At 48.8% G+C, this 23,556-nt stretch overlaps 1 protein-coding gene across 1 annotated transcript; it reads left to right on the forward strand.

The window, feature by feature from the left end:
• The first annotated feature begins 2,334 nt into the window (after nucleotides 1–2,334).
• On the forward strand, nucleotides 2,335–21,770 carry Sdhb (succinate dehydrogenase complex iron sulfur subunit B). The gene is made up of 8 exons (XM_070037833.1): nucleotides 2,335–2,476; nucleotides 9,058–9,185; nucleotides 11,992–12,077; nucleotides 15,558–15,694; nucleotides 16,357–16,470; nucleotides 18,817–18,918; nucleotides 20,082–20,204; nucleotides 21,548–21,770. Exons 1-8 carry the CDS (start codon nucleotides 2,402–2,404, stop codon nucleotides 21,623–21,625), a joined length of 843 nt encoding a protein of 280 aa, XP_069893934.1. The 5' UTR covers nucleotides 2,335–2,401; the 3' UTR covers nucleotides 21,626–21,770.
• The last annotated feature ends 1,786 nt before the right edge of the window (nucleotides 21,771–23,556 follow it).

A 23,556-nucleotide genomic window follows, 5' to 3' on the forward strand; every position in this document is an offset into this window, starting at 1 on the left:
GCTGGCCTCAGACTGCTTTTCCCAAGGTGACCTGGGAAAGCAAAAGCATAGCTGCTCATCTAGGGGTGGGAGACATCTGCCTTTCACCTCAAAGAACCTTGACAATGCCAACAGGACCGGTTCTCTAGAAATAGATCCTTGCACACTCTTCCACTTTTCCTTCATCTCAGGAAGACTTCAGGGAGAAAAGGATGTCTTCCGGTGACATCAGCCAATTGAGAGTCTATAGAAGAGCTAGGATTCCAGGCTTGTGCTATCACATCAGGATTGGTCTTCATTGTTAATTCTGGTCTTGATTTCCAGCCCTGAACAAAAGCTGAGATGACCTCCACCTTGTCACCAGTGACCTCTCAGGTAGCCATTAAAATTCTAGAATGTAAGCCGGGCACCAGTGGCTCACACCTGTAATCTTAGCTACTCAGGAGGCTGAGATCTGAGGATCACGGTTCAAAGCCAGCCCAGGCAGGAAACTCCATGAGACTCTTATCTCCAATTAACCACCAGAAAACTAGAAGTGGCACTGTGGCTCAAGTGGTAGAGCACTAGACCTGAGCTGAAGAGTTGAGGGACAGCACCCAGGCCCAGGGTTCAAACCCCACCACTGACAAAAAAAAAAAAAAGTTACTCCAGACGCCCATGGCTCATGCCTATAATCCTAGCTACACAAGAGGCTGAGATCGGAAGAGCACAATACAAAGCCAGCACAGCAGGAAAGTCTGTGAGATTCTTGACTGACAATAAAATAAAATAAAATAACCAAAGATGGGAGCTGGGAATGTGGCTTAGTGGTAGAGTGCTTGTTCTAGCATGCATGAAGCCCTGTATTCAATTCCCGAGTACCACATAAACAGAAAAATCTGGAAGTGGCACTGTGGCTCAAATGGTAGAGTGCTAGCCATGACCCAAATAAGCTCAAGGACAGTGCTCAAGCCCTGAGTGCAAGCCCCAGGCCTGGCAAAAATAAATAAATAAACAACCAAAATTGAAAATGGAGCTGTGGCTCAAATGGTAAAGCAACTGTGAGCAAAAAAGCTCAGGGACAGCACCAGGGTCCTGAGTTCAAGCTTCAGGATTGTCAAAACAACAACAAATAGCCAAAGGAGCTAGAGGTGTGGGCTCAAAGGTTTGAGTGTGCAAGCATGAGGCCTTGAGCTCGATACCTATATGGGAGAAAAATAAACCTCACTCCTGGGAAGGGCCAGAGAGGGCCTACATTTGCTGGGGTATCAGAGGAGACCAGGTGGCTTGAAACACCAAGGCCACACCCACCCAAGGTAATGAAGTGTCCTGGCTCTGAGAGGACTCACAACAGGGCACTGGAAAAAAAAAAAAAAAGCAGTTCCCGTGACTAAAATGAAATCTTAAAAAACTAAATGGAGAATTGTATGATGTAATCCTAAATAGTATGCTTTTTTATATCTTTTTTATTTCAATCTTATTGTCAAGGTGATGTACAATTACATAAGTAAGCTAGTGAGTACATTTCTTATCCAACTTGTTACCCCCTCCCTCATTTTTCTCCCTCTTTCCCTCCCCCAGTCCCCAAGTTGTAGAGATTATTTCCAACTTAGTGAGTATCACTGTTACATTGGTTCCCTTTTTGTCCTTTGTCTCACCATTTTTTGCTCCCCTTCCCTAATTCAGAGAAACATACCCAGGGTACCAAAATCAAACACACAAACAACAGGGGATAAACCACAGGGGGAAGGTGGTTTGTTGTTGTGGTTGTTGTTGTTAATGAATTTAAACAGAAACGCCTCCCCCACAGGCCTGTCAAGATGCGGGATGGCTGTGCACAGCGGAGCTCACCGGCTAAGGAGCCACCGACGGCGCAGACCCGGGTACGGCACAGCTGCTCACCGTAACGGTAACGGGGTTGCTGCCACTGGTTTGCTTTCCCACTGCAGTGCCCAGCGCTGGGAAATGGATGAATGAATGAGTGACACCTTTGCCAGTGGAATCTATGGGATCACTTAAGTTCATCCACCACTTGCCCCCATTTGCTAGGACTGAAGGGCTCTCTGAGCAAAACCTGAGTAGTCACAGACGAGTCGGGGCGTAGAATAAAGGGCTTAAAATCTGGGCAGAAATTTCCCTGGGGAAGGCTCCGCCCTCCTTCTTGGCCACACCTCTAACTCCTCCCCCTTCTCTACGAAGGTCACCCGCAGTGCGGGAGAGGCAGGACGCAACTGCGCATGCTCACTACGGTCCGCCTCCTCCCATCCCCGCCCCATCAAGGGAACCGGAAGCCGCTTTCCACTCGGTGGTTCCTAGCGGATAGCGGGCCCGGAGGGGTAACAGGGTAGAGACGCCTGCTCAGGGCGGCCGCCGCGGTGCTCCACGGGATGCCGGCGGAGAATGACCTCAGGGTTGAGGGGTGGGGCTGACGTCACGAGCCAAGATGGCGGCGGCGGTGGTCGCGGTCTCCTTGAGACGCTGGTTCCCGGTTTCCGCCCGTGGCGGAGCCTGCCTGCAGGTGAGCCCCGGGCCCGGAACAGCGGGAGGCTGGCGGGTCCCCGAGGCCTCCCGGAGCGGAGGGGGCCGCGGAGGGACCGAGGGAGCTGCGGCCCCGGCGTCGGGGCGGGGGAGGACCGCGGACCCGGCCGCCGCGCCGCGGGGCTCGCCGCATCGCCGGCCGTTACCCCGCGCCGCCGCCCCGCGCGGGCCGGGCCGGGCCGGGCCGTGTAAAGACGGGACGGAGAGGTGCCGAGCCGACCTGGCCCGTTCAAGGTCACCGGGCGAGCCAGGGCCTGGAACTCGAGCCCGGACCCCGGGACCCCCGGGTCTTGCGTTCTGCCCCGTGGCTCGCAGGGTGGAGACTCGGGGACACCCCTCCCTGTCACCCTGGAAGGGACCTGCGTGCTTCCGACCCCTCGGCGGTGACACGAATGACATCGGCACAGCTGACCCCTGGCCTGACGAGGTGGAGCGCGCCCGCCCTCCCGGGCCACACCGACCAACCCAGGTAGCAAGTGACCAGCGACGCCGAGCAAAGGCGTACATCTGTGATCCTTGCTGCTCAGGAGGCTGAGATCTGAGGATCGGGCTTCAAAGCCAGCCTGGGAAGGAAAGTCCCTGAGACACTATCTCCAATTGACCACCAAAAAGCCAGAAATGGAACCGTGGCTCAAGTGGTAGAGCCCTGAGTGAAAAAAAAAAAGCCAAATGAGTGTGCCCAGACTCTGAGTTCAAGCCTTAATACCGGTACTAGCACGCAAGTATTTACACACACACAGCCAGCCACTGGTGCCTCTCACCTGTAATCCTAGCTACTCAGGAGGCTGAGATCTGAGAATTCAAGGTTCCAAGCCAGCTTGGCCAGACAAATCCCTGAGACTCTTAACTCTGCTCAGCTGTCACTTTTTAGGAGGAGTCTCTCCTGGAGACCTCATGTAGAATTGTAGTGGCAAAGCCAGAACTACCAGGCTTATTTCTTTTACCCGGCACCTCCTCATATATAGTTTTGTTTTGGTTTGGTTTTTTTAGCTTCTGACACTGGTTACACATCTTCCTCCAATTACTATGTAATTGAGGAGGTTGGTTGAAGCGTGTGCCTGTTTTACACTTGGTCCCCCAGGGCTACTGTAATTATGTATTGGACAATCAAATGAATCTATATCCAAGCCCGCTGCCATGTAAGAACTTGATTATTATGGCTGTTCCTTGAGTCTGTTGGAGGAAAAACATCTTTTTTACTGTTGGATTGTGTGTTTGCTTTTCACCACTGGAAAGGTAGCTAAAAGGTTGAGCATTGGAATCAAGTGATGTGTTTGCATCCTGGTGCTGTTAACATGGATTTATTCTGTAATGGGAGCTGTAACATTTTTTTTCTGTGGTCGTGGGGCCTGAACTCTGGGCCTGGGCGCTGTCCCTCATCTCTTTAGCTTACGGTGAGTGCTCTACCACCTGAGCCACAGCACCACTTCTGGCTTTTTCTGTTTATGTGGTGCTGAGGAATCAAACCCAGGGCCTCATGCATGCAAGGCAAGCACTCTACCACTGATCCACCTTCCCAGCCCCCTGTGACATTTCTTATGAAGATATTACAGACATTGGAGGTAATTTGGCTTGATATCTGCCTCTTGGTAAGGGTTCATTGATTGAAATCTACAGGACAGACTTTACTTAGGATAGTTTTTAATGGATCATACATACCAAAAGCCTGTGGATTAACCTTTGCACAGGCTTCAAGATGAGCAAAACTAATTGTTTCGATTCTGGTTTCATCTCTAAGTTTTGGGGATGTTGTTGTTGTTGTTTTCATACAGTACTGGAGTTTGAATCTAGGACTTGACACTTGGCCCAGCTTGTTTGCTTGGCTCTACTACTGAGCCACACCTCCAGCCAGACTGTGCTGTTACTTGGAGATGAAGTCTAGTGAACAAGCTGACAACAAACCACAGTCCTCCAGAGCTTAGCCTCCTGGGTAGCTAAGATTACAGAGGTGATCCAGTGTCCAGTTTCCCTAGTTGTTTTGATCCCAATATCTTCTCTATTGAATTATAGGCACATGCCCTTCTCAATAATGTTCTTGAAGGGGCTGGGAAGGTGGCTCAGTGGTAGAGCGCTTGCCTTGCATGCATGAGGCCCTGGGTTCCGTTCCTCAGCACCACATAAGCAAAAAGAAGCCGAAGTGGCGCTGTGGCTCAAGTGGTAGAGTGCTAGCCTTGAGCTGAAGAGCTGAGGGACAGCGCCCAGGCCCAGAGTTCAGGCCCCACAACCAGACCCCCCCAAAAAAAAAATGTTCTTGAAATGGTAAAATAATAGCAATGAGTAGTAGATTAGTGATTGCTGGGGACTGAAGAATAATGACGGGGGATGGGCTGGGAAGGTGGCTCAGTGGTAGAGTGCTTGCCTTGCATGCATGAGGTCCTGTGTTCAATTCCTCAGCACCACATAAGCAGAAAAAGCCAGAAGGGGCACTTGAGCTGAAGAGCTGAGGGACAGCGCCCAGGCCCAGAGTTCAGGCCCCCCAACCGGCAAAAAAAAAAAAAAAAAATTAGGGGTGTGGGAAGAAAGTAGGTGTGGCTATAAAGGGCTGTACTAGGAATCATGGAGATGTGTGTGTTCTACATCTTTACCATCAGTGTGAGGATTCTAGTGCTGTGGTATGCCACTGTTTTGCAAGGTGTTCCCATCAGGGAAGACTAGGTACAAAGCATGTGAGATCATTGGTATTTGTTGCAAATATATGTAAATTTGTAATTATTCTAAAATAAAAATTGGGATTTGCCAGGCGCCTGTAATTATTCTAAAATAAAAGTTAGGATTTGCCAGGCGCCGGTGGCTCACACCTGTAATCCTAGCTACTCAGGAGGCTGAGATCTGAGGATCATGGATCAAAGCCAGCCCTGGCAGGAAAGTCCGTAAGACTCTTATCTCCAATAAACCACCAGAAAACTAGAAATGGCACTATGGCTCAAGCAGTAGAGCTCTCTCCTTGAGCTGAAGAGCTGAGGGACAGCACCCAAGCCCTGAGTTCAGGCCCCACAACCAACAACAACAACAAAAAATTGGGATTTGTTTTATGCCAGTCCTAAGGCCTTGAACTCTGGGCTTGAGTGCTGTCCTTGTGAAGTGTTTCTTTTTGTTTTTTCTTCCCTCAAAGCTAGTGCTCTATCACTTGAGCCACAGTTCCACTTCTGGCTTTTTTGGTGCTTAATTGAAGAGTCTCATGGACTTTCCTGCCCTAGCTAGCTTTGAACCATAATCCTCAGATCTCAGCCTCCTGAGTAGCTAGGATTACAGATGTGAGCCACTGGTGCCTAGCTAAAATAAAAAAGATGTTCTTAAAAAAATAAATTGTAGGGTTGGGAAGGTGGCTCAGTGGTAGAGCGCTTGCCTTGCGTGTATGAGGCCCTGGGTTTGATTCCTCAGCACCACATAAGCAAAAAGAAAAAGCCGGAAGTGGTGCTGTGGCTCAAGTGGTAGAGCGCTAGTCTTGAGCTGAAGAGCTGAGGGACAGGGCCCAGGCCCAGAGTTCAGTCCCCACGACCAGACCGAAAATAAATAAATAAATAAATAAATAAATTGTAAGGGCTGGGAATGTGGCTTAGTGGTAGTGTGCCTGCCTAGCATGCATGGGTTCAATTCCTCAGTACCACATAAACAGAAAAGGCCAGACGTGGCAATGTGGCACAAGTGATAGAGTGCTATCTTTGAGCAAAAGAAGCTCAGGGACAGTGCCCAGGCCATCAGTTCAAGCCCCAAGACTGGCAAAAAATAAAAAATTTTAAGTATAAGCCGGGTGCCGGTGGCTCACACTTGTAATCCTAGTTACTCAGGAGACTGAGATCTGAGGATCATGGTTCAAACTCCATGAAACTCTTATCTCCAATAAACCACCAGAAAACCGGAAGTGGTGCTGTAGCTCAAGTGGTAGAGCGCTAGCCTTGAGCTGAAGAGCTGAGGGACAGCGCTAAGGCCCAGAGTTCAAGGCCCACGACCGACAAAAAAAAAAAAATTGTAGGTATGACTCTCAGAATCATCATGCTGAGTGAAAGGAGGTAGACACAAAGGCAGGTATGGTGACAGCAGGGCAGTAGCTGGGCACGGGAAGGGGCCTGGTGGTGAAGCTTAAGAGACCCTTTGGGTGGAAACCTTCTGTGATGGGGTAGACTAAGACTGCTTTGTCAGGACTCACAAATTATGTGCTTAAAATTGGTGAATTTAGGGGCTGGGAAGGTGGCTCAGTGGTAGAGTACTTGTCTTGAATGCAGGAGGCCCTAGGTTCGATTCTTCAGCACCACATAAGCAAAAAGAAAAAAGCCGGAAGTGGCTGTGGCTCAAGTGGTAGAGTGCTAGCCTTGAGCTGAAGAGCTGAGGGACAGCGCCCTGGTCTAGAGTTTGGGCTCCACAACCGACAAAAAAAAAAACAATTAAAAAAATTGGTGAATTTATTGAAATTAGTCATACTGTATTAAATCTAACAAAAAAGTTAGAGGCTGAGTTGGTTGGAGCTTACACTTTCATTAGCCTTCCTCTTTTCACTTCTTCTGAAGTACCACAAGGGGGTGACAGCAGATGTGTCATAAAATAGGGTTCCTGGTGCTTAGGCCAGCTTAGTGGTTAGATCAAACGTTAGAGGCTGAGTTGGTTGGAGCTTACACTTTCATTAGCCTTCCTCTTTTCACTTCTTCTGAAGTACCACAAGGGGGTGACAGCAGATGTGTCATAAAATAGGGTTCCTGGTGCTTAGGCCAGCTTAGTGGTTAGATCAAACGTAAGCTTTCCTCTTTACCTCATCTTCATGTGTTTTCTTCTTTTGTGCTGGGAACTAAAAGCTACATTTCCAGCACCACCTACTTTGAGCCACTTTTACAAGCAAGTAATAGCATTATATTTTTTGTAGTCACTCAACCTTCCTGAAAGCCCTATGGGTGCTGCTGCTGTGGAAGGAAGGAGGCAAAGGTAGACAGTGGAAGAGGAAGGACAACTCTCTTCACCTGACCCACCAGCAGCAGCCCCAGAAGTGACCCAGGATTCTGTGGTTCACAGGGTGAAATCACTGCAAATGCTGCCAGTCATGGGGAGATACAGAAGCATGTCACAGAGAGCAGAATGAAGCTGTCAGTTCCTCATACTTACTTTGGGTTCACAATATTCTTGTCAGGTTTAGTACCCTTGCTTGTTTGTGGGGGATTTTTTTGGTTAGTCATGGGGCTTGAGACTCAATGCCGGAGTGCTGACCCTGAGCTTTTTTTCCCTCAAAGCTATTGCTCTACCATTTCAAGCCTCACTGGCCACTTCCTGTTTTCTGGTGCTTTATTGGAGCTAAGAATCTCATGACTGGTGGCTGGTGGCTAATGCCTGTGATCCTAACTACCCAAGAGACTGAGATCTAAAGAGTGTGGTTTGAAGCCAGCCCTGACAGGAAAGTCTGCGAGACTCTCATCTCCAATTAACCACTCAAAAACTGGAAGTAGCTCTGTAGCTCAAGTGGTAGAGCGCTAGCCTTGAGCTGAAGAGCTGAGGGTCAGCGCCCAGGCCCAGAGTTCAGGCACCAGGACCCCCCCCCATCCCCACCCCAGGCATACACACACACACACAAAACAATAAAATTGTATTTTTTAATCTAGTTTTAGAATGCAAACGTTGATTTAATAACTACCATAGTTTTCTAACTGGATTGTCAGATCTACTCTGACAATTCTCCCTTTATAACTAATTTATATCTTTGATCCAAAATTGATTGTGTCATTGTCCTTCATTTAAGTGTTCCCAGTTGGGAGTAGTGGTTTATACCCGTAATCCCAGGACTCAGCTAGACAAGGGAATCAAGAGTTTAAGCCCAGCCTGCATTACTTAGTAAAACCACTACCACCCCCCACCAAACAAAGGTGGAATGGAGCGATGGCTCCACTAGTAAGAGTGTCTGCTTAGCAAATACAAAGTCCTGAATTCAAATCCCAGTACCCTCAAAGAGCAAGGTTCTTTTGTCATTGCTCTTAGGGTAATATGAAAACTCCATTTGTAAGTTCACGTTCATTTGCTCCATCCTTCCTTAGCTACCTGTCTCCCATGTACACTGCTCAGGTAGTCCCAGGTATTCCAGCTTCCCTTGCAGCCTCTGCATCTCCCAGCCCTGTTTATCAAGCTTCAACCATTGGCTCAAACATCACTCTTAAGACCTACTCCAACCTTACAAAGGCCTAGGCTACTAAGTTCACCTGGGATCCTCTGACCTCCCACTGTCCAAAGTCTGTAAGGTTCAGCCAGATAGGTCCTCCGATCTTATACTGACTTAAGTCTGGATGTTCACCCAGAGCCTCCTTGACCTTTTCCATCAGGATTGCACTTGACTTAGTCTTGTTCAGAAATCTGTTCTGTGGAAATTCAGGTCATGTCCATGTGAGTACTTATTGTAACCCTAGCCCTGACATGGTTTGAAGCCTCTGCCTCATCACAGGTACATATATTGGCTGGTGGTGAGCCACTGCCTCTGTGTGAAGGCCTTGTATCAGTAATGTGTGATCTCACATTCACAGTTTTATCACAGTAGCCTAATAGAAGTATCTTCATCTTTTTTCCCCCTATTTTGTCTTCTTTAAATGTTAGGCCTGCCGTGGGATCCAGACAGCTGCAGCGACAGCTCCTCGTATCAAGAAATTTGCTATTTATCGGTGGGATCCAGACAAAACTGGAGATAAACCTCGCATGCAGACTTTTGAAATTGATTTGAATAAGTAAGTATCTCTGTGCAAGTTACGTATGTGATAGAGTTCTGTCTAAACTGAAATAGCAATGATGACCTGGGCAGTAGATAAGAAACAACAAGTACCTCTGGGCCCTGAAGAGTGACCTGCAGTGAGCAGACCTAGCTGAGAATGACATTGGAAAGAGACAGCACTGGTGGGCTGCCTGGTTTGTTTTGTTTTGTTTTTGACAGTCCTAGGGCTTCAACTCTGGGCCTGGGCACTGTCCTTGAGCTTCTTTTGCTCAGGCCTAGCACGCTCTACCACTTGAGCCACAGCGCCCCTTTCAGATTTTTCTGTGTATGTCGTACTGAGGAATCGAACCCAGGGCTTTATGCATGCAAGGCAAACACTCTACCACTAAGCCACCTTCCCAGCTCGGCTGCCTTGTTTTGCCTGAGTGGAATGGCCTAGGTAAAAGAAGCCTTAGGAGACTTACAGTTTAGGGCTACAATGATAACTGGAAAATGAGGGACAGATCCTGGAAAGAAGCAAACTGTGGGAGCAGAGACTTAGGAACTGCTTGTGTCCCAGACAATCTGCTGAAGCTAACCCCACATGGTCCCTTGGGAGGTATTAGGGGAGGGAGCTGTGTGGGTGGGGCCTTCAGATGAGATTTGAGCCTTAAGGAACTGACCTCAAGAAGATCCCTCTGCCTCTGAGCACACACTGCAGAACACTGTAAGAACACTGGGAAAGAGGGACAGAACCCTTGCCAGAAAGGACCATGCTGGGAGCCTGAACTTAGACTTCCCAGTCCCGGATTCAGGAGAAACAAATTTCTATAGCTTAAGCCATCCAGCCTGTGGTATTTTATGTAGCCTGCAGAGAGTAACCTTGAAGTGACCCAGCTGTAAGAATAAGCAAACAAGGAATTTTTTTTTTTTTTTTTTTGGGTCCGTTCGTGGGGCCTGAACTCTGGGCCTGGGTGCTGTCCCTCAGCTCTTCAGCTCAAGGCTAGCACTCTACCACTTGAGCCACAGCGCCACTTCTGGCTTTTTTCTTTTTGCTTATGTGGTGCTGAGGAATGGAACCCAGGGCCTCATGCATGCAAGGCAAGCACTCTACCACTGAGCCAACTTCCCAGCCCACAAACAAGGATTTTAAAGCAGTTATTAAATAATTGTGCTCTGAGGTTAAGGAAAATATGCTTATAATGAGATGGAAAATATCAGCATAGAATTAGAACTATTAAAATGGACAAGTTGAGGCTGTATATGGTAGTAAATACGTATATTCCTAGCAAACAGGGAGGCAGGCATACAGGGATCTTTGTTCAAGGGTAGCCTGGGGAAAAGTTATCAAGACTTTCTCAAAAACGAGCCAGATGTGATGGTGCATGCCTATAATCACAGCTACTCAAAAGGCAGAGATAGTAGGGTAGAAGTTCAGGGCCAGCCCAGACAAAGTTACCACTAGACCTTATCTGAAAAACAAGGAAAAGTATTGGGGGCATGACTTAAATGATAAAGTGTCTATCTAGCAAGCACCAGACCCTAAGGTCATTCCCAGTACAGAACAAAAAGAAAAAAAAAATCTAGAACCAAAAAATAGAATCTCTGAATTGGAAATTTCCCTAGCTGGCCTTAACTACAAGTTAGAAATAATTTAACAAACTTCCAAATAGATTAATACAAATTGCCTCTAAAAGACAGATGGTAGGATGGGTTTTTGGAAGAGAAAAGCATCCTTAGTGATTTAAGAATAGTATCAAAAGTATAACATACTAAAGGATGGTGGCCAGCCCACACAGGAGGCTCAGGCAGGAGCGTCAGTGAAATTGACAACTCTTAGATGTTATAGCTCAATAGTAAAGCATGCCTGTCATATATGAGGCCCTGAGTTTGATCCCTAGAACCACAGAATAATTTAGAGAAAATAAAATTGCAACTATCAAGACACAAGAAATATCAGTACAGATCCTGTGGATATTGAGAGATCATCATTAGTAATTTGATGGTAAAATCTTGAAGAACTGATGAAGTGAAATAATCCCTTATTAAGTATAATTCCTCTTAGTTGGTTCAAGCTACCTTCCCAAACTAGAAGCTCACAGTGGTTTGGATTCATTTTCTTATTCTGTGTTTTGATTACTGTCCAAAGGCTGAAAATAAAAGCAAACTTTGAGATAAATTAGAGAAAGCTTTGCAAACAGCTTTAGAAGAATAAAAACAGAAACTTTCAGTTATGGACTTTGTCTCCTAATTTGCATATATCTACTACTTTCTGTTTCCTGGAGATATATATATGCAGTGTCATCAAGAAAAAACTGTAGAGCCAGGCACTGGTGGCTCACACCTGTAATCCTAGCTACTCAGGAGGCTGAGATCTGAGGATCATAGTTCAGAGCCAGCTGGGGCAGGAAGGTTCATGAGACTCTTATCTCCAATAAACTAGTAGAAAATCCAAGCTGGTGCTGTGGCTCAAGTGGTATAGTGCTTGCCTTGAGCTGAAGAACTGAGGGACAGCGCCCAGGCCCGAGTTCAAGCCCCACGACTGAAAAAAAAGAAAGAAAATACTGTGCTTGGTGGGGGGGGGGGGGAGTATGGGAGGGAGGGGGGGAAAAAAAGAAAACACTGTGCTATAGTTCCAATCTATAAGAAACATGGGAGGCATGGGAAGCTCAGTTACTCAACAAAAGTTCAAGACCAGCCCCAGACTGGTGTGCCTAGGGCCCAGTACCACCAAAAACAAGAAAGTTCTGCTTACAATCTGAGGCAGGCAACTCAATCCTATATCCACAGGCATGCTGTCCAATAGCAAGGAGGCTGAACTTGCATAACTGTTTCTTTGTCAGGTGTGGTCCCATGGTATTGGATGCTTTAATCAAGATTAAGAATGAAATCGATTCCACCTTGACCTTCCGAAGATCATGCAGAGAAGGTAAGTGTTCTATTCCAGGCAGGCTGCATCCCTCCAGAGAGGCTCAGACTCCATGTAACAGAGATAACGGAGAGAGAGAGAGCAGCTGCAGCTCTGCCAGGGGCCTGGCTGCTCATGAGCCTTTTTTGTGGTGTGCCAGTCCTGGGCCTTGAACTCTGGGCCTGGGTGCTGTCCCTGAGCTTTTATACTCAAGACTGGTGCTCTACCACTTGCACCACAGCCCCACTTGCAGCTTGGTGGTGTTTATTGGAGATAAGAGTCTCACAGGCTTTCCTGCCCAGGCTGGCTTTGAAGCAGGATCCTCAGATTTCATTCTCCTGTGTAACTAGGATTACAGGCGTGAGCCGCTGGTTCCCTGCTTGACCCTTCCTTTTTCTGGGTAAAAATGTCCAAAATTGAGACTGCAATGCAAATTCTTAGTTCCTGTCTGGAGCATTCTGTGACATGGTGAGTGCATCTTGTGGTCCCTGTCAGCTGCTGTGCCTTGGGGGCTGGTGAAGACATGCTGGCTTGCCTTGTGCAGAGTGAGCTCATTGCAGAGGGAGCAGCCAGTTCCTGAGACCTGCACACTGCCTCTGGTGTGGGGCAGCATGTGTATACCCTGGGCTCCCAGCATGCTGTGCAAAGTTCAGCGTGGAAGATGTTGAACCAGTGCCCTCACCGTGTGATCACTGTGGAGAGAGTGAAACTCCTGCCTCAGTAGCCATGTTCTTGGCCTCTTTTTTTTTTTTTTTTTTGTCGGTCGTGGGGCTTGAACTCCGGGCCTGGGCACTGTCCCTCAGCTCTTCAGCTCAAGGCGAGTGCTCTACCACTTGAGCTACAGCGCCACTAGTAGCCATGTTCTTACAGTACACATTAGAAAATAATTACTAGAAAGTGGCGCTGTGACTCAAGTGGTAGAGTACTCGCCTTGAGCTGAAGAGCTCAGAGACAGTTCCCAGGCCCAGAGTTCAAGCCCCACTACCAAAAAAAGAAAAGAAGGAAAATAATTATGTGTACAGGGATGCTTTCCCCCCCCCCCCCCCCCAGTCTTTGGGCTAAAACTTAAGGCCTGGATGTTGTCCTTGAGCTTTCAAGGCTAGCACTCTACCACTTGAGCCACAGCTCCATTTCCAGCTTTTTTATTTTTCCTGTAATTAATTAGAAAAAACTTTCATGAGGCTAGGTGCCAGTGGCTCATGCCTGTAATACTAGCTACTCAGGAGACTGACATCTGGGGATGGTGGTTCAAAAACAACCTAGGCAGAAAAGTCCCCATGAGACTCTTATCTCCAATTAACAACTCAAAAATTGGAAGTGGCTCTGTGGCTCAAGTAGAGCGCTAGCCTTGAGCACAAAGAGGCTCAGGGACAGTGCCTAGGCCCTGAGTTCAAGCCCCACAACCAACCCCTTCCCCCCCCCAAAAAAAAAAGTCTCATGGACTTTCCTGCCTGGACTGGCTTCAAGCTATGATCCTTGGATCTCAGCCTCCTGAATAGCTAGGATTACAGGTGTGAACCACTGGCACCTGACCACAAATGATTTTCTAATATGAATTGAAGGGCTGGGAATTTGGCTTAGTGGTAGAGTACTTGCCTAGCATGCATGAAGCCCTGGGTTCAATTCCTTAGTACCAGATACACAGAAAAAGCCAGAAGCTCTGAGGCTCAAGTGGTATCAGGAACAGTGCCCCAGGACTGGCTGTGTGTGTGTGTGTGTGTGTGTGTGTGTGTGTGTGTGTGTGTGTGTGTGTGTGTGTGTGTGTGTGTGTGTGTGTGTGTGTGTGTGTGTGTGTGTGTGTGTGTGTGTGTGTGTGTGTGTGTGTGTCTGTGTGTCTGTGTGTGTGTCTGTGTGTGTGTCTGTGTGTGTGTCTGTGTGTGTGTCTGTGTGTGTGTCTGTGTGTGTCTGTGTCTGTGTGTGTCTGTGTCTGTGTCTGTGTGTCTGTGTCTGTGTCTGTGTGTGTGTCTGTGTGTGTGTCTGTGTGTGTGTATTAAAACTCAAGGTGACTTAAAAAGTTCCACAAGTGGCAAAAATTGCACATGGTTCTATGAAGACTGTGCATTTCTGGGAAGCTGGAAGGTGCTGGTAGGACTGGCCCTTGGTAAACAGATGAGAAAACTTAAACGCAGAAGTAATTAGGGGGCTTCTGCAAGAATACCAGGAGTCAACCAAAGCAGCAGACTCCAAGGCCACACACACACACGAGCTCACCAGGCTTGGAAAACCTGGGACAAAACAAAAACTGGAGGGAGCTTGCTTCTACAGGTCCCAGAGCTATCTTCCTAGTATGTAGCTCTCAGGAGGCTGAGAGCTGAAGGTCACCGTTCAAAGTCAGCCCAGGCAGGAAAGTCTGTGAGACTCTTATCTCCAATTAACCACCAGAAAACCGGAAGTGGTTCTGTGGTTCTAGTTGTAGAGCACTAGCCTTGAGCTGAAGACCTCAAGGATAGCGCCCAAGCCCAGAGTTCAAGTCCTACAACTGACCTAAAAATAGAAAACTATGAATTCATACTTCTCCTTGGAAAGTCAGTGTTGAGTCTTTTTTTATTTTTTTGGTTGGTCGTGGGGCTTGAACTCTGGGCTTGGGCACTATCCCTCAGCTCTTCAGCTCAAGGCGAGCACTCTACTGCTTGAGCCACAGTGCCACTTCCAGTTTTCTAGTGGTTTATTGGAGATAAGAGTCTCACGGACTTTCCTTGCCCGGGCTGGCTTTGAACTGTGATCCTCAGATCTTAGCCTCCTGAGTAGCTAGGATTACAGGCATGAGCCACCGGCACCCAGCAGTGTTCAGTCATTATATTGGGAGGGAGGAGTCGTTCAGAGCCTGAGGCATCCACGGTACTGCTCTGTATGGACACAATAGATAGAGTAAGAGCCCTCCTGGTAGACTGAGCTGACCTCCATCTGGACACAACCAAGATGTGTTCACTGGGAACTGTATCTACTAGAATTTGAGTTCAGGGGGCTGGGAAGGTGGCCAGTGGTAGAGCGCTTGCCTTGCATGCCTGAGGCCCTGGGTTCGATTCCTCAGCACCACATAAGCAAAAAGAAAAAAGCTGGAAGTGGCGCTGTGGCTAAAGTGGTAGAGCGCTAGCCTTAAAAAAAAAAAAAATCAGATCTGGGAATGTGGCTCAAGTACTACCTAGCAAACTCAAGACCCTGAGTTTAAATCCTAGTACCAATAAAAAACAAAAAAGGAGGGCTGACTATTCTCTTGAAACCCATGGCTGTATCATGGAGGTAGCACTAGTATAGGAAATCTACAGGCTGACATACAACTCAATCTGCAGCCTCTAAGCTCAGGGTTCCTCATAGGCATAAAACAGCTTTTGGTGCTCCAGCTCTTAGATCTGCATTCTAGGCAGGAAGGAGGAAAAGGCAGCAGGCATGTTCCATGTCATACCTGCTGCTGTGTTAGAACTGCAGTGGCCTAGAAGGAAGGCTGGCAGGGGGACCGGACCTGGCATGGGTGAGGACAAGGCACTGGTGCTTCTCTCGCAGGAATCTGTGGCTCTTGTGCAATGAACATCAACGGAAACAACACTCTAGCTTGTACCCGGAGGATCGACTCCAACATCAACAAAGTGTCCAAAATCTACCCTCTTCCACATATGTATGTGATAAAGGATCTCGTGCCTGTGAGTTTCCACATCTCTTCCAGGTGTTGAAGGGGCTGTGTATGTATGTACGTGCCTGTGTGTGCACATACATGCGTGTCCAGTCAGTTCTTCAAGCTGGTTCAGGGTGTTTACAGCTACTCTTGGAAGCAGATGGTAAAACAGCTCAATGGGGTTATCTCCCTCCGTGTGGCTACAGAGCAACATTAAGAGCATTAGGAAAACATCCAACTCTGAATGGCAGGAGATGAATGCCTAGAAAAATCCTCCCAGTGTATTCAGTGAGGTTTGGTCAAGAGTCATGGGGCGTGGCACTTCTGACTTAGAACAACCCCAGAAGTGAAGGGTCAAGTAGAAAATGGAACTTTAGAGCAGTGCTGACTGGGCTTTGTTCCCATCCCCTTCCTCCAGCTGCCTACCTGACCTGCTCTTGAGGCAGGCGGGAGAAAGGATCCAGGGTTGGACTGCACCGGCTGGGTGAGGGAGAGGTTTTCTTACCGGCCTCAACTTGGCCTGGACTCCTCCCCACTTCTAGTTTTCCATATGTCCCTGCCCAGAAGCAAGGGCTCCTGAGTGTGGCATGTGTGTGTTAGTGGGCAGTAGAGTAGGCAGGGACCACGAAACAGGGTGAGCGGAAGCTGGCAAAGCTGACCTTCCTCCTCCTCCTCCTCCTCCTCACATAGGATATGAACAACTTCTACGCACAGTACAAGTCCATCGATCCCTATTTGAAGAAGAAGGACACATCCCAGGAAGGCCAGCAGTATCTGCAGTCCATAGAAGACCGGGAGAAGCTGGTCAGCAATCGTCCTTAGCACTGGCGTGAGGGGAGGTTGCTGGGAAGGTGGGGGCAGTATGCATGCAGACCATTCAGTGTATTCTAACACAAACTTTGAGACAGGCAGAACTAGCCCAGAGCCCTGTTCTTCCTAATGCCACACTTAGTGACTGGAGCGACTGGCCCGGTCTGATTCCATATGTCAAGTGGAGACTTCTCCTATTCTACTTTACCTCCTCTGAAGTCTTCTCTGATTGGCTCCTCCCTGCACATTGCATGTGGAGCCCCAGCTGTGTGGTTGTGGGTGCCAAGGCTGGTACTGCCTCCCATTAGCCACACACTCTAAGCTGGCCTTGGGGAACTGTTCCCATGCCGCAGAGCAGACCAAACTCCAAGGTCATAAAGGACAGACACCCTTTAGGACCTCTAAACTTTCATCCTGATGTGAGTTGTATGAGTGGATTAATGAATTGTGCCTTCTAGGACTGGAGGAATATTCAGCCTCTTTATAAATATAAACTGCTAGAGGGCCTGGTCTGTCATCATGGAGACGGTTGGGGTCCAATGATCACCTTGCTACTCTGTGTCACACGCTGCACATGTGGCTCCTCCTGCTGCAGTTTCTAGTTCCCAGAAAGCCCTGTCAGTCTGGGGCCATCTTGGAACCACTCCTAGCTTACCTAGTCAACTCACATTCTTCATCCCTTAAGGTGGTACAGTTAGAAAATCAACTGCCAAACATGTTTCCTAAATAGTAGAAGTTTACTCCTTTGATAAACATGGACTGGGAATAGAGTTCAGTGGTAGAGCACCTGCTTAGCATGCTCATACCAAGTCCCAGCCCAGCACCACACAAACACCAGCATTTGTGTAGCATTTCTTGATTCCTTAAATTAATATGCTAAACTTAACAAATAATTGAAAAACACAGGAAGGTTTTTTTTGTTTTGTTTTTTGTGGTGGTGGACATGAAAACCAGGCCTTGGTCATAGTAGGCAGTGCTCTACCACTAAGCTACACCTCAGCTCTCAGAGAACTGATTCCTATCGATAATTCCACCACCGAAGTAACATTCATGTTGGACGCCAGTGGCTCACACCTGTAATCCTAGCTACTTAGGAGGCTGAGATCTGAGGGTCATGGTTCAAAGCCAGCCTGGGCAGAAAAAGCTGTGAAACTCTTATCTCCGATAAACCACCAGAAAAACCAGAATTGGCACTGTGGCTCAAGTGGTAGCGCACTGGCCTTGAGCTGAATTGCTGAGGGACAGCACCCAGGCCCAGAGTTCAAGCTCGACAACCGACAAAAAAAAAAAAAGGAAGAAACATTCATATTAGTGTTTTTCTTTTTTAGTTCTGTTTTTCAGTTTTTATTTCTGGCTGAAACCCAGGCATCCCACATTCTGGGTATGTGTTATGCTGAGCTACCAGGTCTGCCTTGAGCTTCAGTAATATGCACAGGCATTATTAAACATTGCACTGTTCCTGAACAGTGAAATTGTTTCGAATTCTTCATTATCAGTAAAGCTAATGAACATCTTTATCCTTAGGATTCTGCCCCAGAATTCTGATTTCCTTTTGCAGACTTTTGTATAAATGGGCAGAAGGAAGTGCTCCTTGTGTGGCTCTGGTCCTTTGACCCAGCATGTTCCAAATTGGTGGGAGGTTGCCAGCTGTCGGAAGCCTGGCCCTCCCACCGGCCATCTGAGTGGAGTGTAGGCCTGGGTCTCAGCCTTAGGGATCTTATCTCTTACCCTCTGTCCCCTTAGACACCTGTGTGCCCTTCTGTTTTGTTGTTTTTCATCCATTTCTGTTGTTACAGTCAGAAAGCCCTGCTTGTTACAGGACTGGCTGGACAGATGTAGCCTGTGCAGCAGGTATAAGAGAAGCGGGAGGCCACGGGTCACATCCAAGCCCTGTGGTCACTCTGGGCAAGGGCTTGAACCTGGGTTCCTCACCTGGGGTCACATACCAGCTCCGTGCTCACCCTGGGCAGGGGCTTGAACCTGGTTCCTTACCTGTGGGCAGGGGCTTGCTGGGGAGTGCTCACTTCCTGGGAGTGCTGTGCCAGCAAGGAAGGCCCAGTGAGGGAAGCAGGAGTGGCATTCCCCCCGGAAGCCCGTGGCCTCTGCCCACACTGGGGTGGATGGCCATCCCAGACCTTTGCAGTATGCTGTTTCATGTCCTGTTGATTTCCTTGTCTAGGTAAGCAAGGTGCATTGTTTGTTAAGGATGAACACATTTTCCAGGGACTGTATTACACATCTGCAAACCTTCCCTAGGACTCTGCCAGGAATACTCATAGGCAGGCAGGCAGGCCCTTTGTTGCTCACCAGCCCAGGCTCTGACCCCTTCTCTCCCCACAGGACGGGCTGTACGAGTGCATCCTCTGTGCCTGCTGTAGCACCAGCTGCCCCAGCTACTGGTGGAATGGGGACAAGTACTTGGGGCCTGCAGTCCTTATGCAGGTGAGGCGCCCCTGACTACCTCACAAGAAATTGTGAGTCCAGTAGCTGGGTGTCCCAGAGGGCTGGGGACCACAGGCCAGCCATCTGGGGTCCTCCACCCACATTGGGTGCAGGCACCATGGCTGGCTGCATTGGTTCACTCAGCTCTCGGTACATCTGGAGCTTCATCTCAATGTGTCTTTGTAGCTGTGCGCTGAGGCTTACCCCATGGGCAGGCATGCTTTTTAGGAAACCCTGCCTAGACATGCACTGTATTCCTGGGCTCCTCCCTGTACCCATTCACTTACCTGCATCGGGTCAGCAAGCTCCCATCTGCTACTCGGAAGGCTCGTGAACAAGGGGCAGCTGCTCAGCTCAAAGACAGGAGAGTCAGGGTCTACAGGTTGCCTAAGGAGAAAATAGGCCTGTCACCGTCATCCTATGTACAAATCGCTGCATAGAAAATCACTTTATTCCCAGAAAGCTCCTTTTCAGATTTGTGGTCAATTTTTTTTTTTTAGCATCTCAAAAGACAACTTCACATTTCTCATTTCCCCACAGAAAGGAAGTCACATAGCTATGTGACCGCAGTGTGGGAAGCTGGACAGAGAGTCAGGTGTACTCATGGTCACTGTACTCTACAGTGTGGGGAACTGTGAACTGTGTAGCCAGGCCGTGCTTAGCGTGCTGGTCCCTGGAAGTTGAAAGGTCAGGGCCTGGAGATGTGGCCCAAGGGGTAGAGCCCCTGCCTAGCAAGTAAAGGCACTGAGTTTCAACCCCAGCACTGCAACAACAACAACAACAAAAAGATCAATGAGTGGGATCAGGGCCAGCAATAGCATTAGTTTGCTGGGCAGCAGTGACCAGCATGGCAGGGGCTTGAGACAGAGGAGCACATAACCCAGCCCTGCCATGCGTTACAAGCTGGGCAGGATGAAAGGACTAGATGACGCCCCAACAGTAGTGATTAAGTGCTGAGGCACAAGCACAGTGGGCCCAAGCCTCGCAGGGATTGCATCAAGCAGTCATAAAAGAATGGGGACCTGTTCTTGAAAGGCCAACAGGAACTCAGGTTAGCGAGAGGATCGCCCCCCTCTGCACTCACAGAGCCCTTCATGAGCCCCAGCGCTGCTTCAGCCTGGCTCTGCTCGGAACAGCCTGGCTGACCCGGCCCTTCCTTCCAGGCCTACCGCTGGATGATCGACTCTAGAGACGACTTCACCGAGGAGCGTCTGGCCAAGCTGCAGGACCCCTTCTCTCTGTACCGGTGCCACACCATCATGAACTGCACATTGACCTGTCCCAAGGTACTGGGGCCGGTGGCCCTCTGCCAGGAGTAGCCTCCCTCCCCCAAGCCAGTTGGTGATTTGAAATGAAAGGGGACTGGACCAGTGTACCTCTGGGGGCTCCACCAGCCCCTCTCAGAGGAACACGTCTGAGTTCGTGGGCAGCGGGGACTAAGTCCCTTCCTGCTCCATCTTGTGGTGAGCTCTAACCCAGTCCCCTTCCCATAGCCAGCCCATCTCTGTGGAGCTCCAGCCACCGTGGTCTTCACCCACCCCCTTCATCCTATAGCTCATGCCCTCCATATCCCTAACCCCACCTTATACAGGACCTCCCTCATCCCTACCCTGAGGAAACTGCCCATAGCCCATTACAGCAGGGTGGCTGGTCATGGACTGGCTGCTTCTATCAGGTGCCAACCCTGGTCAGCCCTGGCCCTTGGGGAGGAAGAGCCACGTACTCCCAAACACAGCTGCCTTTTGGGTGGAGGCCCTGAGCAGAGCCTTTTCAAGTCACACAGATGGAGAGCTGGGGAGCTAGTGAGTGAACGATAGAGCCGAGCTGCTTATCAGATTCCTTATTTCTTCCTGGAATCCTCTGTGTTCCCAGCTCCTCATCTGGTACTTCCCAGAGAAGCACACTGGGATCCAGGGTGCCTGTGCCCACTCTCCATGCAGCTCTGCCTGGCCAGCCTGCCTCCCGTGCCACATCACTGCACATGCGTCCTCTCACCTCCTCTCGAGATCTTTCCTTCTTCCTTTTCTTGTGCATAGCACTTCATGTCAGTAGAGTTGCCCTCCTAGGATGAGGGCCCCTTTGCTCCCTCAGATGGGCCCTGTCTAATTTTGCCACGCTAACTACCCTGTCTTCCACTGACTTCCCCAAGGCTGGCAATCTCTGGGTCATTATCAAGCCTCCTGCAAGCATGTCATGCTTCAGGACAGACTGCAGCCACAGCCCTCAGACTGGCCTCTGGGACTCGGTGTGGTATTTACAAAGGGCGACCAGGTCTCTTCCACCTGCTGTGGAGAGCTTCGATATGCCCGCCTGGGCCGGTGTTGACACTGGCCTGGGTTCCTAAGGGAAGCATTACCAGGCTGTGTGGGCAGTCAGAATACACTCTGCCCTGCCCTGCCCTGTTTGTCTACGAGGGTGAGCCACCTGGAAGGAATTGGGTATAGTGGGGCTCCTGCCAGAGCTGCCATTTTTTAATATACCCAGGTAGACAAGGAGCTCTAGCCCTGGCGCATTGCTGGAAGGACTTGATTCAGAATACTTGAATACGGATTCATTCGCCCCAGGCAACAACTTCACCATTGCTCTCTATACTGTACCCTTCGCACTGACACTCCTCTTTCCTCTGTAGGGGCTGAATCCAGGGAAAGCAATTGCAGAAATCAAGAAAATGATGGCCATCTATAAGGAGAAGAAAGCTGCTGCTTAACTCCTGACCACAGCAGGTGACCAGCTCAAAGCTGAATGTAATTTGCATCTAACTTGAATTCCTCCAGAGGATTTGATTTTCCATGATTGCAGCCCGTGTGACAAAAATGTTAAGAAATAAATGTAACTATACTTTATTAACAGAAGGGTGCGCCTGTGCCTTTCTGAGTACGGGGACCCTGGGTCGTGCCTGGGGTCCTTGTCCTGGGAAAGAAGCAGGGAGAAGGGAGGGCTTAGGAGACACAGAGAGACAGGGTCCTGCTCCCTTGCCACTCCATTCTCCCATGTGTAAGGTGGGGTTCTGTGGGAGAGCTCCTATGTGGAGTCAGAACACTCAGCACATGTCAGCTAGAAGTGCAGTGGTGTCCACTTTCTGCAGGGTCAGGATTCATATGTGTAAATCCAAGTCCTGGTGTCTCCTGTGTTGGGAAGGTGTGCAGTGACCAGGCTGGCCATAACCTGCTCGCTTCCACAGGTGACTCAGGGAACTCAGCACTGCAACACTGGCTCCCCCCATGCTGTGTGCTCCCATGCTCAGATGCCAGGTGGGAGGTAAAAGGTGGAAGCCTTTCCAGACTCCCCAAGCCCCCACCTCCTTGGATAGCTTTGATACTACAAATGAGTGGCAGATATAAAACTCCCTTCAAAGGTAATGTCATAGCAGCTCTCATTTTCACCCACCTAGGCATGTGGGACTCCAGTGTAGATTAAGAAACCCGCATGTGTAAAGTTTGCCTTCTTGCATTGGGTCTGCTTAAGTGTCTGACATGATTAATCATAATAGGCTGTTGGTTTGTATGAGGCTTCTAAACAGGGACCCCAACAGACTAGGCTAAGAGCCAAACTGGAGTTCCCCCATGTCACCAAACTGAAACTTGAGCTATCTGATCTTCCAAGTAGTCAAAAGAGATAACACGGCTGGGAAGGTGGCTCAGTGGTAGAGTGATTGTGCCACATGCATGAGGCTCTGGGTTCGATTTCTCAGCACCACATAAAGCAAGATAACAGCCCAGTCTCCCAATCCCAAAAGCCAGTTTCAGCAGCCATGACAATGAAGCTCCTTCTGCCTCTCCCCCTACACAAAAGAGGCAGTGTGCTAGCAGTCAGTTCTTTTCTTTCTCTGGCAATACTGGTGTTTTGAACTGAGAGCATCCTGTTTGCTAGGCAGGGACCTCTCCACAGGAACTACAACCCCAAGCCCTTTTTGGCTTTTGATATTTTTTATAGAGAACCTACTTTTTGCCCAGGCAAGCCCAGACTGAGATCTTCCTAGTTACACAAAATAGCTAGGATAACAGCATGTACCACCACACCTATTGGTGAGATGGGGTCTCAAACTTTTTGCTGTGGCTGGCCTTGAACCTCTATCCTTCTGACCCAACCACCCAAGTAACAGTTCTTTTGTTATTGTTCTGTTGGCTCCCGTCTTATAAGAATAGCATCTGTGAAATGACCAGTCCAATTTTTATTTTTTGTTCCTGCTTTCCTCAGCCCTTCTCTGTCAATAAAACCAATTTCCTCTGCTTGGTTCATTGGAATGTTAATTTTATGGAATGAAGAGTTGCCTAGTTCTATTTCTTTTTTTTTTTGGTTGGTCATGGGGCTTAAACTAGGGGCCTGAGCACTGTCCCTCAGCTCTTCAGCTCAAGGTGAGCACTCTACCACTTGAGCCACAGCGCCACTTCCAGTTTTCTGAGTGGTTTATTGGAGATAAGAGTTTCACAGACTTTCCTGCCCTGGCTGGCTTTGAACCGTGATCCTTAGACCTCAGCCTCCTGAGTAGCTAAGATTACAGGCGTGAACCACCAGCACCTGGCTGAAGAGTTGCCTAGTTCTAAAATCAAAAATAAGGCTGAGGCAGAAAGTCTGGGGCTAGCCTGAACTACAGAACAAGACCCTGACCCAAAATTTTAAACAAAAGGAAACTGGGCA

The sequence above is a fragment of the Dipodomys merriami genome, unplaced genomic scaffold (genome assembly GCF_024711535.1).
Source record: "Dipodomys merriami isolate MVZ:Mamm:240054 unplaced genomic scaffold, mDipMer1.0.p SCAF_28, whole genome shotgun sequence".
NCBI lineage: Eukaryota > Metazoa > Chordata > Mammalia > Rodentia > Heteromyidae > Dipodomys > Dipodomys merriami.